At 36.7% G+C, this 18,608-nt stretch overlaps 1 protein-coding gene across 1 annotated transcript; it reads right to left on the bottom strand.

Moving 5' to 3' along the window:
- Positions 1-12,300: 12,300 nt before the first annotated feature.
- LOC131633832 (uncharacterized) lies at positions 12,301-12,957 on the bottom strand. Its single transcript, XM_058904513.1, has 2 exons — positions 12,871-12,957; positions 12,301-12,777 (listed from the first exon to the last, which is right to left on the bottom strand). Exons 1-2 carry the CDS (start codon positions 12,955-12,957, stop codon positions 12,301-12,303), a joined length of 564 nt encoding a protein of 187 aa, XP_058760496.1.
- Positions 12,958-18,608: the final 5,651 nt, after the last annotated feature.

Below are 18,608 nucleotides of genomic sequence, written 5' to 3'. Positions count from 1 at the left end.
TTCTTGCTATTTAAAATTCCTAGATAAATGTATAGGCTGCTAAATTCATGTAAATAGGCATAGTTTACATTTCCTGCAAATCGATGTAATAGCGTAGATTTACTTTTCCGCATTTTACATTTCCGCATTTTAAATTCTAGCACATATAAACTGCGTGTATGTCAGAGATAAAATTGAACCGTTAGATCACTAACTTCAAAAGATAAAATATCTTAATTCAAACACAATCACACTTGCACCTCTTAAGGTAACCCCTTTCTCATTCTTTTCAAAATCAAAGTCAAATTCTACTGTTTCGAGTACAAAATCGAACCTTTTGTTTATATCCGGTGAAAGGATAGATTTTTAAAGGAAATAGGATAAAGACCTTACAACTCAGGGTAGACCTCCTAATTTGCTTGCTCAAATCAAAACAAACAAAATTCTCATACACTATTGTTTTTCAAAATAAACTTTCCAAAAAAGACAATACTTTGTATACATCCAAACAAGGATCATTACGAAGTTAACGTTCTTTTTCCAAAAACATCTTTTGAAAGATAAAAACACTTTGTATACATCCGCACAAGGATCATTACAAATTCAATTTACAAAGGTATTTCAAATCACATGCAAGTATTTCAGAGCAATTGAAAACAAGTGAGCTAAGCAAATTAAGAGCCCATGGATAACCATGGATACAAAGGGTGCTAACACCTTCCCTTTGTATAACCTACCCACTTACCCAGAATTTCTTAAAGGTCTTTTTTCTGTGTCTTTTATAAACCTTTCCTTAATTGGATAAAATAAAAGGTCGGTGGCGACTCTCTGAATTTTCAAAAAAATGCGAAAGCAGAAACAATAAAAAGAGTCAGTTCACGTATCTCTCCGCGAGAGGTATGGCCGGAAACGGAGGTCCACAGTTACCATACCGGTCGATACACAAAAATCACGTGTTGTTCAATCACAAGTTATTGACCCACCCGTCGACGAGCAAGCAGAGGTGAATGTTATAGACGAAGAAGAAGAAGATGAACAGGAAACTGATGTTGACGACATGGTCAATGAAGAATCTAAAGACGAGCAGGACATATCGGTGCCTCTAGATCATGTGTACGAACCTCCTGCACATATGACTAACTTAAACTTACAAGGCGACGAACCTTCATCCGATATCTTCTTCAATCCATAAATACAAAGTAATGAAGCGTTAAAGTCCGGAGATAAGTTTCCTTCTAGGGAGGCATGTCTGAGAACTATCAAAAAACGGCACATGGCACACAATGTTGATTTTGAAGTGGCCCTCAAACCTAGAAACGTATATAATCATTTGTAAAAACCCTGATTGTGCATTCAGACTTTGTGCTTCGTATAGGAAGAGAAGTGATGCCTGGGTCATAGGGTCGATTTCACTACAACAAACATGTGTCAACTCCAACATATCCCAAGATCATACGAAGCTTAGTTATGATCTTATCTGCCAGGAGATCTTGCCTCTTATCAACTGTGACCCGTCTCTGAAGGTGAAAACGATTATCTCGCATATCACTACAGGATACAACTACACTCCATCCTACATAAAGGCTTGGATAGCAAAAACAAAGGCCATTGAAATTGTGTACGACAATTGGGAGGATTCATACAAAATTCTTCCACGTTATCTAACTGTGCTTCAAATATATGCTCCTGACACCGTTTTATTCTAGAGACATTGCCAGCGCATGCCCCGGATGGAACCCGTGTTCAAGGAAATGGAATATTCCATTGGGCTTTCCAACCTTGCATACGAGGGTTTGCATATTGTAAACCGATACTGCAAATTGATGGAACTTGGTTATATGGTAAATACAAAGGAACCATGTTGATGGTTGTTGCACAAGATGGAAACAACAATATATTTCAAGTACCATTCACAATAGTGGAAGGTGAAACTGCCATGGGTTAGAGTTTCTTTCTAAGGAATCTTCGAGAATATGTTGCTCCTCAACCTGATCTTTGTTTAATCTCTAATAGGCATGCTTCCATTGAAAGTGCTTACAAAAATCCAGCAAACGGATGGCAACACCCACCATCAACACATGTATATTGTATTCACCATATTTCCCAGAATTTCATGCGGGAGATTAAGGATAGGCACCTCCGGAAAACACTGGTCAATGCAGGATATGCATTAACTCAACCTACATTCCAACATTATCGGAGTGAAATTGTATTGTCAAATCCGAATAAGGGAAGTTGGATTGATAACCTTTCCAGGGAGAAATGGACCAGGGCTTACGACAACGGCGTGCGATGGGGTCACATGACAACAAATCTAGTAGAATCCATGAATGGTCTTTTTAAGGGCATTTGAACTGGTGGAGGCAACCTACTTTAGGATGGCTTCACTATTCTCAACAAGAGGTAAGAGGTGGAGTACTATTAGAGAATCGGGTCAACTGTTCAGCGAGAGTTGCATGAAATTTATGAAAGAACAATCAGCGAAGGCCAACAGTCATCATGTAATTGCTTTCGATCGATTCAACCGCACCTTCAGTGTTTAAGAGACAATTGACCAAAATGAAGAATTGCCGAGACAACAATATCGGGTTCTACTAGATGATCATTGGTGCGACTGTGGAAAGTTTCAAGCATTTTGTATGCCTTGCTCACATGTCATAGCAGCACGTGCATTTGTGCACCAGGACGCATTATCACTACTATCTACAATTTACAAGGCTGAGATATTGCTCCAGGTATACAGTGTGGCATTTCCAGTGGTAGCGAAGGAGGGTTACTGGCCTGAGTATGATGGGGAGGTAATTTGGCATAATGACACGATGCGACGAAAGAAAAAGGGTCATCCCAACAGTACTCGTATTCGAACCAAAATGGACGTGCATGACAAAATGGAAAGAAAATGTAGCATTTTTCGTCAACTAGGGCACAATAAAAAGAAATGTCCTAGTCGTGGAACAACTCATCGCATGTTTAATCAACTTTGTAACATATTTTTACGATAATGTATCGACTTCGTGTATCGACTTTGTAACATATTTTTAATCAATGAACTTTACTTTATTAAGCGGCGGAATCGATAACACAAATATTAAATAACATAATTAGGGTTAATAACAATTTTACGAAATCGGCGTATCGGATAATTTTACGAAAATCAAAGACCGGAATCGTAAACTTTGCGCGAAATGAAACGAAATGGGGTATTTTTTTTAAAAAGGAACCCTAACACATATGAGTCATTTCAAATGGCTCCTATGTGTAAACAATAACACATTTGCGCCATATCAAATGGCTTGCCCTATCTTCATCAACGTTTGCGCCATTTGGTTTGGCTAGTTCACCAGAAGTGTGAACCAATGCGCCATTTGGTTTGGCGCATACCCCATGGTGTACTGCCAAACCTAGACACTTTGGTAAATTTTCTGAAAAACTGGTTTTTTTGGTTTTTTTTAACCTGGATATTTAAAAAATTCTCAATTTGTTTTGCATTGATAAATTATAAACATAGTATAAATAATGGAAGTAAAATAAGTTGTTTACCGATTCCCATAAAAATTTGTCACACAATTTTTACGTGCACCTCTAAAAATTTGCTAAACTCCATGATCAATTTGTTTTGCATTGATAAATTACAAACATGGTATAAATAATGGAAGTAAAATAAGTTGTTTACCGATTCCCATAAAAATTTGTCACATAAAAATCTGTCACATAACTTTTACGTGCACCTCTAAAAATTTGCTAAACTCCATGATCAATTTGTTTTGCATTGATAAATTATAAACATAGTATAAATAATGGAAGTAAAATAAGTTGTTTACTGATTTCTGGCAGAAACAATGTTTGGCCAGTGCACGTGCCTTCGTAGCACGAGCTGGATTAATCGACCTACTATGTAAGTCGGGAAAAAAAAGCTGTTTACCTTTTGTAAAAAAGAATATGCATGATCCACCCAGAGTGTATCAGTGGTGTAGTAGCCTTGTTGCGTTTGGGAGTAAGAAAATCCAAAAGAACCAGTTTCAAGGTTGAAGGGGATTTTGCCATCAAAATAAACCCGGCAGGTTCTTGACAAAAGAACCGGAAGAAATCATGAGTGGCAGAAGAAGCATCAGAGTAACAATGATAACACAACTACATATCTATCCCATCATCACACTACAAAGCAAGATTCAAATTGCTGGTGAAATTAATTAAATATAAGAAATAGAGAAACTGACCAGAGAAGGGAAGAGAAAGGTTTTGAAATAGTCAAGGTGAGTGGATGTTCAATTGAGAGCGAAGCATTTTGGACATAGCTCATGTCTGTACTATTTTGGATATAAAATATCAAAACAAATGGCCAAAGTCTATATATCGGATACAAGATATTTTTTTTCAAAATGGCCAAACTCCATCTATCTAATATTCTGGAAATGGAACTTAAAAGTTAAACCCTTCTTATTCCATGTTTAACTAAACTTAATTTTAAGGACATTACAAACTATTTACACTATTCTTGATTTATAAAAGGCCTACGTTTAATAAGGCTGGCGTGTCAATTGTAAAATATTTTGAATTTTTTCACGTAATGTCAAGCTATAGAAGATGGAAGGGCTCTCTCATATTCACTCTTGTCAAATGAATCTTTGGAATTTTAGTTGTTCAATTAACCTTTCACTCTCCTCAATGTCTTGACTAATGAATCTTTGTTTAACATTAAGCCAAAGAATTTTTCTTCCTGCACCCCGAAAGAGCACTTAGCGAGGTTCAGACGCATATCATACTTCCTGACTGATGCTAAGACATCCTCTATGTCTGTTGCACGACTCTTTCCCTTTGGAAATTTTACTATCAATTCTTCAACATACACTTCCAATTTTAGCATTATCTAATGGGAGAACATTGTGTACATGAGTCACTAGACGGCAACGCCTAAATTCCCCAAGCTAAAAGGCATGACATTATAATAGTAGTTGTCGTGGTTTGACCTGAATTTCGTCTTGGGAACATCTAGGGTTTCCAGATTAATCTTGTTGAACCATGAGTAGGCGTCCATGAAATAATGCCGGGTTCATTCATGACCGGGCACTTGCGTCCTATGTACTTCATGCCTGAGGGGCTTGGATACATACACCTCGGATTATTTAAATTAGGATACCGAATACAAATATGAAGTCAAAAATAAAAGTGATAATATAATTTAAAATAAAGCCCGAAGGTAGGACTTTGGGTTACTGTTTACTGTGAAAATAACAAAGCCCGAAGGCAGGAGTTTGGGAAAACAAGCGCTAGTCTTCCAAAAATAACAATCTTTGGTTACTCACAGGATCGACTAGATTGATCTTAGAAGATGTGCTTTATATTTCAAACCTTAATCTTGATAATAAAGAACACTTCCACTACATTCATGTTCTTATTGAAATGTTTATTTTGATTTACCTAATTCTTTAAAGTAATGCTGTAAACTTGTAAAGAAAGTAAAGTAAAGGCAATTGAAAGTAAATTGCAAGAATGCAAATTCTAGAAATGATAAGTTATATAAAATTGTAAAAGAAGATAAAATGGCGTTTACACGTACATTTTCAGAAGACTCTTTTCTCAATGCACAGATACTTTGAGTTTTTTGGTGACATTTTTACACAAATGAACACCTGAATCCTAAATGCTAAGACTCTTATATATACTAAATCGAAGATAACCATTTCCAGCGGTATTTCGATTAAAACATGCCACGTTTTGCTCAGCATGCCTTCCTTTAGCCATAAAGCTCCACGCGTCCTCTAATGAAAACAGATAAGGACAACAGGTAATTACATCTTCGTTCAAAACTCAACTTCCCAATCGAACTCTTCTCTTCGTTGAAGCAACTACAAAACTTAGAAAATATTTCTAAGTCCATATCAAACACTTTCTCCTATCATAACTGACTTCGACGGGCCTTCAGAAAACATGTTGTTTTGTCGAAAAATCATAATATCTTTAAAAGATATTTTCTTTCCTTCACTAATTCCATGGTGTCGAAAATTGCAGCTAACAAATTGCGCCCCAAGAAAGCTTCCAACCTACCTCTAATTCACAAGATCTTGGGGCCTCAAGTGGTCGAGAACTAACAATATGTTATTGAGTTGTTTATTGAAAAACAACAGAAGATCTATAACTCCCAGGTCTTGCTTCCTCTTTCCATAACTGCAAAACCCCAAGCCATGCTAGGTCGTATAGTGGACCCAACAGCTGATCAAGAAAAACTTAGACAGTTTTTTCCTACTTACGACAGGTATAGACCCATAACAAACATTAGGAAACCCAAGTCAAAAGACGAAGTTCACACTGATGAACAACCACACCCTAACACCAAGGCAATCCTTCAACTGATGATCCTATCAAACTAGGGTTTATGAATAATGGGTTTAGGGTTTTTCGATCGTCCCTTTCATCTAAAGATGTTTCATACAACTTAGCATGGTTAGCTAAGGTGGAAAAGAAGAAATCTCAATTCTGGAAATATATGGGTATCTTCAATTTAATAGAATTGTTGAAGGTAGGACGCGCTTATTGTTCAAGCATCTTAGTTGCTTCTATGTATTTTTCGGATAGTACTCACCAAACATTTCATCTCTCTTGTTGAATGATGACACAAACCTTCTTTGACATATCTACTATTGTTGGACTCAAATCCACCGGTGAGACTTTCGACCCCTCCTACCTAGTCGAATATTCCATAGACTTTGATGTTTCTAGAGGAACATATAGTACCCACATCGAACACTACCATAATAAGGAAACTGATGAAGTGTTTGATCGAGAGCACATTGCATTTCTTGCTCTATGGCTACGGCGTTACGTTTTCTGCTCGAGGTCCATTCAGTTGGCGAAGAAGTTCATCATCATTTCCAACCAACACAATGCTGGAAACAAACTTTGTTTGAGCCAGATGATCCTGATCCACCTTTATGAGTCTCTTGGCGAAGGAGTCACGTACCTTAAAAACCCCAAACCTAAAGGAAGCCTACGGTTCGCTGGTCCCTTTTGGCTGCTTCAACTCTGGTTAAATGCTTCTTTCGAGACTTCTTTACCATATCTCAGTCCTATTGATGCCAACTCTGACGAGATTAAAAATAGGAGAGTTAAAGGAACATGTCAGGCTCTTCTAACTCTAGTCGAAGAAGGACGCAACCTCCAATAAGCTTTTACCAACTTTGTGATGGTTTTTGCAAAGCGTCACAATTTTACTCCCTCTATGGCTTCTTTCGCAACCAAAAAGATTGGACCTGACTGGTTCACAAAAAAATTTCCTGCTCCAAAGAAAGAAAAAGAAGCAAAATCTTTTGCCATCAAGGATTCATTTCTCTCCCTTAGAGTGATACCCTTAAGACTTCATCTGTCACTTTAATCTGATGATAACCCGACCTCAAATCAATCTTACTGAATACACGAGCACCCACTAACTGATCCATCAAGTCATCTATTCTCGGAAGTGGATACTTGTTTTTGATAGTCACTTTATTCAGCTGTCTATAATTAACACATAACCTCATACTTCCATCTTTCTTCTTCACTAATAGCACTGGAGCTCCCCACGGTGATACACTTGGTCTCACAAACTTCTTCTCAAGTAGGTCCTCCAATTGCTTCTTTATCTCTATCAATTCAGACGCTAACATCCTGTACGGAGCCATAGAAACAGGTCGGGTACCAGGTACAAGATCAATCATAAACTCAACTTCTCTTTCAGGTGGTACGTCAGGAATTTCATCAGGGAAAATTTCATACCCCAAAAATTTGCCCATACTGTTTCTCTTGTTCAAACTCAAGTCAAGGCACATTGCTCAAAGACACCCCTCCTAAACAAAGGCCCAAGAAACTAGGGTTTGTGGTTTCCTGAAGAAAATCAATGAAACAAAGGCTCCAAGGCATATCATATGGTTTATGATGTTTCAAACTACCTCCATGACAAAATTCAAGGCTCAATTCAAAGAGTTGACCACTCAGTTGCTCAGAAAGTCAACAGTCGACTGATTTGGCCTAAAAGTCAACTGTGGTCAAAGTGCAGTCAAACTCCTGATTTTTTGTCAACATCCTCATTTTGAAGTATCATTCACCATTTTATCAAGTATTGATCATGGTTCACCAAGAAAAGTTCAGAAATCAACAAATTCAAAAGTTTCAAAATTAGGGTTTTCATAGGAGAAAGTCAACTGAACTTTGACCAGCCATAACATCCACATGGAACATCAGAAATTTCCTATCCAAAGCTCATTTTGAAGGAAATTGAATTCCCTACAACTTTGTCTCTCACATGCCAAGTCTAAAAATGCTTCATTTGAGAGATATGGAGCAAAAGATTATAGGTCCTTTTTGAAAGTCAGCCAAAAGCAGTTTTTAAAGCCAATATCACCAAGATAAATTCTCCAAAAGGGAAAAAGTTTCCAAAGTGGCTTGTAGAGGACATCTTGAGGTTTCCAAAAAGTCCTAGAACTCCTCCATATCTTAAAAATTGAGGGAGATATGCCTTGTCAAAGTTGGACAATTTTTTAGAAAAAAATGTGAAGTAAAGGGCTCCAAAATGAATCTTTTTGCAAAAGGACCCAATCTTTTTTTATTCAATATTGTTCCCCAAGCCATCAAAGATACTCAATCTCAAAGTCACGAAAACATGATGAATATTTGATTTTATTTGAATTTTATTTCATTAAAATCATGGATTTAATCAATATTTGGGATAAAAATTAAAAAGATATGATTTTTTTCTTAGTTCCAATCATATCCAATCTACATTCACTCCAAAATATCAATCAAATTTCGTGTGCCAACTAATTGGAAAAAGATTAGATCACATTGGCAAATTTAGAAAGATTTAGAAACATATTTTCAATCAAATTTGTCATATTGCAAATGAAAGATTCAAATGGATTCTTGCCATAATTCTTACCCTAATCCATTCTCCTATATAAACACAAGTGTTTCAGATGCAAGGTTTCACAAGAATTCTGCCTCAAGAACCCTAAATCCGAGTATAAAAGTTCAATAAAATCTCAAACTTGAATTCTGAGTTACAAGCTAATTCTTGGTGTTCTATTGATCCCAGCACGTGCCTTCAAGATCACTGAAGCTATTCCAATCCTCATACGCGTGCAACACTCCCAGAATCTTCTCCTATAAGCCAAGTTAAGTAGTGAAATTCTCAAATTCGATTACTACAATCCATGGCATATAAAGGTAATTTGAATGCATAATATTGTTCACCATGATGTGTGGAACGTTTCTGGATGCTTAATTGTGTGTTTGCGTATCTGTGTGTGGTTGTGCCATTGTAGTGGTTTAGGGTTCCGTTTTAGGGTTTTTTGACACAGTTACTTTTAGGCCAAATTAAGGCCATGGTAGAATTTGTGAGGCCCAGACGAATTCAATGGTGGCCTCGCGAAAGATTTTTGTGGTCGTTTGCTTGTATTCGTAAATTGCAGATCTATAGCTATGGAGGCGTCCGTCGCTAAAAGCCAGTTGCAGGGCTAAGACGATGAAGGGGAGGTTGAAGGTGACTGCGTGGCATGCCCCCATTGGCTGATTCACGTGCGCGACATGTTTCAAAATTCTGCTGGGCATGGTGCCTTATGACTCGTCCTGGTATCATGTGCCTTCAGTTTCCAGCCGTTAGATCATTCCATCTCCAGATCCAGTGTTCAGGAACACACTGGCGCATCATGGACCCTCACCAGTCTGCCACACAGGATCCACACGCTAAGTTTCTAATTTTTTTTCTTTTTTATTACATAAAATTATGTTTTCATTTTTTATTCCATATATTTTGTATAAATGTTTTTATATATAATTTAAATCTTTAAAAAACAAAGTTTTCTTTAAAACTCATATTTTTTATAAAACATGATTAAATAAAACATTTATATATTATTAAATAATTTTATTTTAATTGTTTAAATTAATTTAATTTGTTTGAACTATTTGTTTAATTTTTATTAATTCTTATTAATTGATTAAAAATAAATGCTAGGGGTAGATATTTAATCGAAACCTGATTTTCACCGATTTAATTAATTAGGTTGAAAAACTAATAATTAATTAAATTGATTTTATTGATTTTGTTAATCCTATTAATTCGTACCCTAGTCAGGGTTTACGAAGATCATGTCTACACTGAAGTCGTTTTCCTTGTGCAATTTTTTCAGGGTAGCACCAAGGTTTCCTCCGACTACGAACCATATCAGATCAAAGCTAAGTCCCTTATTTTATTCTTATTCATTTAAATGTTTATTTTTGTCTTTTAATTTAAATATTTATTTTTGCCTTTTAAGTTAAATCTTTATTTTTGCCTTTTAATTTAATTATTTCTTTTTGCCCTTCTGATTTAAAATTATGATTTTATATTCAACATCAATGAGCTGGCCATACACTCACCCCTTTGTGTTTATTTTTCTTTTTTCAAACTTTCAGGGTTAGCCAACCGTCAAAGCTCGATTAGTCGGTAACCCTAAAAATTCAATCTATTTTATTTCTTCTTTAAATTATTACTTATGTCAAACCCTATTGGGGTTTAAGTTTATTGCTTTTCTTTTTCCCCCATCCCCATGATTTATTATGTAACTGCTTCCAGGGTGTATTGTGTGGCCTTGAAGGCATTTAAAACTGTTATATTATATTAATTGCGTGGTTAGTAATCCTAGGGAGTGGTAACCTCGAATTGAATTAGAATCATTAATATTACAAGATAAATTGTTTTGAATCTGATCACGTGATTGTTGCACCCACACACCTTTTATGGTACCCCTCTCGTTGCTTGTTGCATGTTGCCTGTTGCCTTGTGTTTTAATGCAGAATAGCCAAGTCCCTCGAATACGAGGATACCTCCGCAATGTTGCCCTCAGTTCATTCAGATCATAAGTCCCTAATGATGCTGCCTTCGATTCGCTAATATGATCTCGTCCCTTGAAGTTGCCTACGAAGTGCTGAGGTATCCTCCGGTTGCCTAAAAGTAAATGGCTATTCTGATCCTTCCCTTATACTACTTGCCCCTCTATGGCAGGGACAGTCTTGTGGCGAACGATAATTCGACGACCCTTCAACCTCCAAATAAAAGGACTTCCCTACCCTCCTATGGTATGGATAGCCCTGAAAGGCTAAAAGAACATTTTTCATCTAACCAGGTAATTTGCCCCTAATTGCTTTGCTCTGGTTTAAAAAACTTTTTATTACACTTCTTCTTAAAAAACTTCAATAAGGCTACGCTCATTTTACGAGCTAAAGTCCTTATTTCTTCTTCTACATTTCTAAACTTTTGGTTTCAAAGAGCAAAGCAATTAAGAGCCCATGGAAAACCATGGATGCAAATGGTGCCTTGCACCTTCCCTTTGTATAATTTACCCCCCGCACTCAAAATCTTTTAAAAGGTCTTTTCCTGTTCTTTTAGCCTTTCTTTAAATTGGATAAAATAAAAGTCGGTGGCGACTCTTGCTATCCGCAACATTTCTAAAAAAGTCAGTTCACCGTATTACAGAAAACTTCAAGAAAGTCTCGTACTACTAGCAATTCTTCATTCACCGCTTGATTCTCCACTAATAATGTAGCCATTAACTAGAACATCTGAGTTTCCTCTTCTTGCATCAGTTGGCGTAACTGTTTACCTGACAGCAAACTCGCTTCTTCTTCTGGAGTAGAAAACCTCACCGACTTATCATAACAATTAATATGGACATGGTTATGCTCTAACCAGTTCATACCTAAAATCACATCTAATCCCCTTAAAGGAAAACAAACCAGATCAACAACAAAGTCTCTATTGAAGATCGACAAAGGACATTTCACACACACAAGAGAAGTAGTCACTGACCCCTTAGCTGGAAGATCGACTACCATCTCTCCATTCATAGCAGACAACACAAGATATAATCTTTCAACACAATCAGCAGCAATGAAACAATGAGTAGCACCAGTGTCATTAATAGTAATTAAAGGAGTACTATTGATGAAGCATATACCTCTGATGAGTCGGTCCTCACTAGCTGTCTGTGTCCCAGCTAAAGCGAACACCTTCCCACTGCCTGGCGCCTTCTTCGGTTTCTCACACTTTGTACTGATGTACCCTTCTTCGCCGCAATTGAAATAGATAACCTCCTTATGCTTTCAATCAGGAGCCAAATGTCCAGTCTTCCCGCAACGGAAACACCTCTGTGCCTCAGCACTACATACATTACTCTTGTGACCAGGTTTTCCGCACTTGAAGCACACAATACTAGCAGGAGCATCTCCCCCACTAGTCCTCTGACCCTAAGCAGCTTTCTATTTACCCTTGCCAGCTGTAGTATCATAGGGCTAACCACGGTTCTGTTGGTTCTAGCTTCGCTTCTCACTGATCATCTTATAATGAGTAGTGTTGTCTTCCTCATAGATCCGGCAGCTATCCACCAAATCAGCAAATATCTGAATCTTCTGATAGCTGATAGTCTTCTTGATTTCTGGATGCAACCCGTTCTCAAACTTGATGTACTTCGAGAACTCTCCAGTAGGTCCATCATAATGCTGATAGAACTTAGCCAGCTCACCAAATTTCGCAGCATAAGCAGTGACCGACATGCTCCCTTGTTTCAGCTCAAGGAACTTGATCTCTTTCTTTCCACGAACATCCTCAGGAAAATACTTCCTCAGGAACTCCCTACGAAACACAACCCTAGTCACTTCCTCACCAGCAACTTCCAACCTTTGACGAGTCTCTAACCACCAGTCTTCAGCTTCCACCGCTAGCATGTTAGTACCATACCGAACCTTCTTCTCTAGAGTGCAATCCATCACATAGAAGATTCTCTCGGTCTCCTTCAATCAATTCATTGCACCATCAGGATCATAGGTACCCTTGAAGACAGGTGGATTCTCTCTCTAGAAGGTATCCAAACTATGAGACCCAACATTCTCACCAATGTTCGGCTGATTTCCCAAAGCCTGAGCCATAGCCTCCAATGCACCAGCAATCACAGCGTCGTTTCTTCCAGCCATCTCAACTTATATCTACATCACAAACAATGGCTAGAAATAAATAACAATACTCGATTGTTAAACAACTACAACACGACCCTTTGCCGGACGGACCGACCTACTCTGATACCACTAATGTAACACCCCAAATCTACCCGAATATTTATTTCAAAAAATCAGAGTAAAATTTTCAACCAATCAAATAAGATGTCACATTCGTCATTTTAACTCACAAACGGAAAACGTGCCTTCACATGGATACATAGCAATTAAACGAAAGCGGACAATATAAATATTTAAATTAATCATAAAAAATACTCCATGAATTAAAACAACGTCGCATCAGAATTCACAAAACTTCACCAAACTTTAGTATCATCATCATAGCATCTTTCTCAATTAAACATCAAGTATGAACTAAAACCAAACACCAAAAAAATTCAGCAATTAAATTATTTAATAAAAACATTCGTTTGTCCCCTCGAGTGCTACGTATCAGAGCGACAACTGACTCGACTCATGGCGGCTACACTTCACTCACAAGCATCACTTGCACATTACCAATATAAAGGCAACGACGAAAACAATTAAAGGGTGAGATATCGAGCAATATAAACGAAATCATGATAAATAGTATATTACGGTTCAAGTTATAATATATCTCAATTCGCAATTTCCGTAAAACAGTTTAACATTCAAATTCACACAAAGTCACAAACAATTCAAATGAATGAGACGCGACAGATGCAATGCATATGGTACCCGGGGCTTCAGCCCCCATCACTAATTGCCCGTAATTAGAGGCATTCATACAGGCGTAAGCCTTCGTCACCATTCGCCAAATCGAGGCCGTCATCAAAATATGCAAATCATGCGATACGGATGAAATGCAACAAATCACAAGAACATCACAGTATATATATCGTCACAAAGGCATTCGCCTATATCGCCAAAATTATCAATAATCATTGATAATAATCATCACATCAATTTACTGCAATTTCGCAAACTTCACAGTATTCTTCGCATTCGAAACATTACCAAAATATCGATACCGAATTATTCCCGTACGTACCTAATTTATTCTACTCGATTGAATTAAATTCGGTCTACAGAAGATTCATTTTCTGTCACTGATATGCTAACTTAATGCTACTCTGCTACTGCTAAGGTTTACTCTGCTATCTCTAACAATTAACTCTGCTAGCATAATTTTCCTATTTCTTGAAATCGTTTTATTTATATAACCTCTGCTATATTGTGTTAATTCAATTACTGGTAATTCACTTAAGTTTATTATTCAATTCTAAGAATATTCAAAGGTAGCATTTTAGTTATTTTAGTTATTGATTGTAATTCATTTACTGGGCTTCTAAATGATTAAACAATAAAACAAGAAAAGTATATAATTGAGACATGGGACACCCGTCCCACAATGGGACTTCCCCAAGCACCCAAGGGCGCCCTCCCCTTCCCTTAGGGCCGCCTGCCCCACACATGTGGGGTCTTCCCCACTATTTATTTAAAGGACACCTGTCCTAGTTACGTGGCCCCGTCCCTTACCTCATTTTCTTCTTTTTCCCATATTAAATCATCAGTTTTCCATGAAAACAAACATCAACAACATCACAGAAAATATTCCCAGCACAAAATCCTTATCGATCATAATTTCAACTCAGTCAAACAATCACAGAAAAACACCAATCAACCATAGTGGCAAACAATAGATTTTGCAAACAGAATTCCAACAGAATTCCAACACAGTAGCATACAATTTATTCATGCATATTAGGAAAATTTCAATCGAACACAAAGATAACAAAATTCCCCAAACCCACATACAATCCATCATGTTCCCAATTATAGATCAAGAACCCCACCCCTTACCTTTGGAATGAAGGTTTCTCTAATTCGTCCCGATCAAAAATCCCCAAAATTGCTCTGCTATGGAATTTGCTCGTATCTCTTCTGTCTCTCTTTCTCTGCAACTCAGCTTCTCTCCAAATTGTGGTGTCTCACTGAGTTTTTCTAAAACCTAGTATTACCTCACTATTTCTAGTTTGGGCCACTCATCACACGTGCATACAGTATTGCTAACCAGCCCACCTACTTTAATTAATAAACCTTTTTTTAACTCTTAATCTCCAACTTACGGTCTAATCTCAATTGCTCGGAAAATTCCCAAAGCGCCGACTATTAATCTATTAATATTTCTGATACTAAAAATATTAAAATTCTCGATTAATTATCACTCCTCTATCCCGAATTAACACTGACTAAATTGTCCCAAAATGCAAAAAATTCAATAAACATTCCAAATGACTAAATTAAGAAAATAATCATTTTTCTGGGAATTACAGTTCCCATCCAAAAAAACAAGGTTTTTATTCACAGAGGGTCTAGGAACTCAGTTCCTCCAAACTGGGAACCAGTTCCCATCTCCAAAATCTCAATTTTCACATTTCAAAGCGTCCGGGAACTCGGTTCCTCCAAACTGGGAACCGGTTCCCGCTGTTGCAGAACCCCAAAATCCCCAAATTTTTATGCTACGAGTTTATCCCCCAAAACCCCAAAAAAAATCCATTCTCACATATTAAAACATCAGTTTAGGTCATAATTTCCCGGGTCTAACATTAACATCAAATAGTTATTCGAATCCACATATCAATTACATCATTTGCACAACAAATCATCCATCAATTTCAACATTGAACAACGACATCAAAATTGCAATTGTTATACAAACATGGATATTAAAGCATAGAATCTAATCCCCACCATAACCTATCATCATACAAACCCTTATAATGCAAGAATCCCACCCTTACCTGGTTTGGATTGAAGACAACTCTAAGCTCCCAATGGGGTTTGCCCTAGCTTTCTCTCCTCTTTTCCAAAACCTGGCTTCCTCCTCTTCCAATTTTGTTTTCTTATTCTGATAACACCATACTCTCTATTTCCTTATTTCATTAAAAAAAATCTATTTCTAATATCATATTGGGCTTAATGCTTAACACCCCTCTTTACTATGCTTCTCAAAACCAAATTAGGCCCATTAAACTAAATAGTTCTAAATAAACTAAAATATCAATTCTAATAATATTTCTCTGACTAAACTAATTTATTTACCATCATAATAACTTAATAAAATGGCATAATGCTAAATAATCTCATAATTATCAAATAATTCACAAAACACATCATAAAATAATTAAATAGCCACATAACATAAACGGATATTATTTCCAATAATATTCCACAACTACAATTGATCCATAACTTAAATAATACCAACTCGCAATTTGTATTTTTCCGACTAATCCAACTAATTAATCCGACCATAAACTTTACTGCTGAAATCAACATATTAATCCAATTACGCCTTTAGAGTAATACCGATAAATCCCGACTTTGACTAATTTCAACGAACAAATCCTTGATTAATTTAATTAAATAATTAATTAAATTCGGGGAGTTACAGACTATTTGTGTCAGAAGAGGAGGCATTTGTGCTATATTTCTAAGATGTTTTTCCAATAAAACATGTCTTAGATGATTAAGGTGATGATCAATCTTTGATTACTTCCTGGTTTTGATAACCTTCGATCCATGTTAGTATCTCAGCCAGTTTGCTCAAATTTGAAGGTCAAGTTCATATGCCAAGAGCATCCTCTCTGTCATCTGGAAGAGAAATATTTTCAGTTGTGTACCCTGGAATAGGTTATGTTGTGTGTGGATATGCACTAATCACAGTCTGTATTGCCCTTGAGAGGGATAATGGTTTATTCTCAAGGTATTCCTAGCAGTTGGTGAAGAAGCAATCCCTGATCAGAAGTTGGAAGATTCTGGAAAAGATGTCAAAGCTAATGTCTTGATATCAACATAACGGAGAATTTACTCTTCTCAATTTGTTTGACTGGTGTGTCTCTAAAACAGGTTGAAAAATGTTCAGCTGTTGATGTATGGGTCTCTTGTGTTCCCTTTAAAGAGATGTGTTTGGATTATTTTGGGTGTTATCCCCAAAGCCATAGTGAATGATAAAATCCATATGTTCGAGATTGATGCCAATGCTGATGTTGGAACATCATCTCAAGAATGTACCTATTCAGAAAAGGAAGTTGTTCTGGAGAGAGTATAGGAGTGTGGAGAAGTGGTTCTCTGAAGAAGTGAGCCCTATCTGATCAATGGTAAATACTTTGACAAGATCTGAGTATTTGTTGTTAGAACATAGTTTGATTCCAATCTTATCTTAGTGTTTTGATGATAACAATTAAATAAATTTTGTATAAGTAAATATGATACTCTAATTATATATCTCTTATTTCATAAGAAGTTCTAAACATATGCTGAAGTTCAAGAAAAACAAGTATCATCAGAACTTAGACTACATACAAATGCTGAAAGACAGTCACGCTGAAGTCTAGAGAAGTTCTAATGAAGAAACTTCTTAAAGCACCAACCGCTGAAGCATAATTCTGATAAGCGCTATCTCTACAAAGTCAGAAAGAAGTTTTCTTGAAGAAATACAAAGATAAAATACTATGACAGAAGAAAGATTATCGTTAGAGACATAAGGATTATTAACGGCTAAAAGCAGATTTAGTAACAACTCTCAAGAAGCGTGGAAAGCAAGTTTATCCAAGATAACATGCAAACATGAGAGGCTAAGCTAGCCTATTATCCAGCATCTGACGAAATCTTCAAAACGCTATAAATAGAAGATCATTTGAAAAAGGAAATAGACACATAATACAAGAGAGCTCTTACATGAGATAGAAACACACGCAAGATACAAGAAAGCTCGTTCAAAGAAATTTCTCATACTTTAACACTTATACTGAAAGAAAATATCTTTGTTCAAAGTATCAGTGTAAATTTCATCTTCATTGTACTAAACATAGTGAAAAATCACGATTGTAATATAGCTTAGATTAAGAATCACCTAAGATCACTTGTTAGAAATTATGTCTGTAATTGTTTATTGAGTAACCAAGTTGTGGTTAGGATTCTCAAGAAGTCAAAGTTTGTATTCCTTGAGTAACTAAGTTGTGGTTAAGATTCTTAAGAAGACGTTGACTGTTGCCTTCGTGGTTTGATGTAATCAGTTTTTGATTAGTGGATTAAGTCCTCGACTGAGAGAGGCGAAATCACCTTGGCGGGTGGACTGGAGTAGTTGAGTTATAATGAACCAGGATAAAAATACTGTGTCATTTTTATATTGCAAAAAGAAACCACTTGTTCAAACCCCTTTCTAAGTGTTTTCATACCCTTCTTTTGTCTGTCCTCGGATGAGGTTATGCATGAAACTAATGGTAAATACTTTGACAGGAGCTGAGTATTTGTCAGAGGCGTTATGCAAGTCTACAGTCTGAACATGGATTTAGAGGGCCAGCATTGAGCATAATAGAATTTATTTTTCTCTTCTGGTTGAGGAGTGGATGTACAAAGGTCAACATTGGAGAATGTAAAATGTCACACATTATCCCTATGGACTGTGTCACTAATTTTGGGTGAATGAAGAACAAAAACCAGTGGAAGGCATAATGGTTTACTTCAGGTCACGTGATGGCTTCTCAAACCATCAACTTTTGAAGAAGTCTTGAGAATAAAAAGAGTAAGAAGACAATGTCTGAAAAGATGTCAGGACATTGTTCAAGACTTATGTCCCTCAG

This window comes from Vicia villosa, unplaced genomic scaffold (assembly GCF_029867415.1).
Source record: "Vicia villosa cultivar HV-30 ecotype Madison, WI unplaced genomic scaffold, Vvil1.0 ctg.001179F_1_1_1, whole genome shotgun sequence".
Taxonomy (NCBI): domain Eukaryota; kingdom Viridiplantae; phylum Streptophyta; class Magnoliopsida; order Fabales; family Fabaceae; genus Vicia; species Vicia villosa.
The sequence above is the reverse complement of the archived record's forward strand: the minus strand, read 5'-3'. Positions and strand labels throughout refer to the sequence as shown.

Excerpts from the sequence above, each read along its gene's own strand:
- LOC131633832 (XM_058904513.1), bottom strand. The coding sequence starts at position 12,957 with ATGGCTGGAAGAAACGACGCTGTGATTGCTGGTGCATTGGAGGCTATG. Across the intron at positions 12,778-12,870 it reads AGCCGAACATTGGTGAGAAT|GAGACCGAGAGAATCTTCTA; the intron begins GTTGGGTCTCAT and ends AATTGATTGAAG.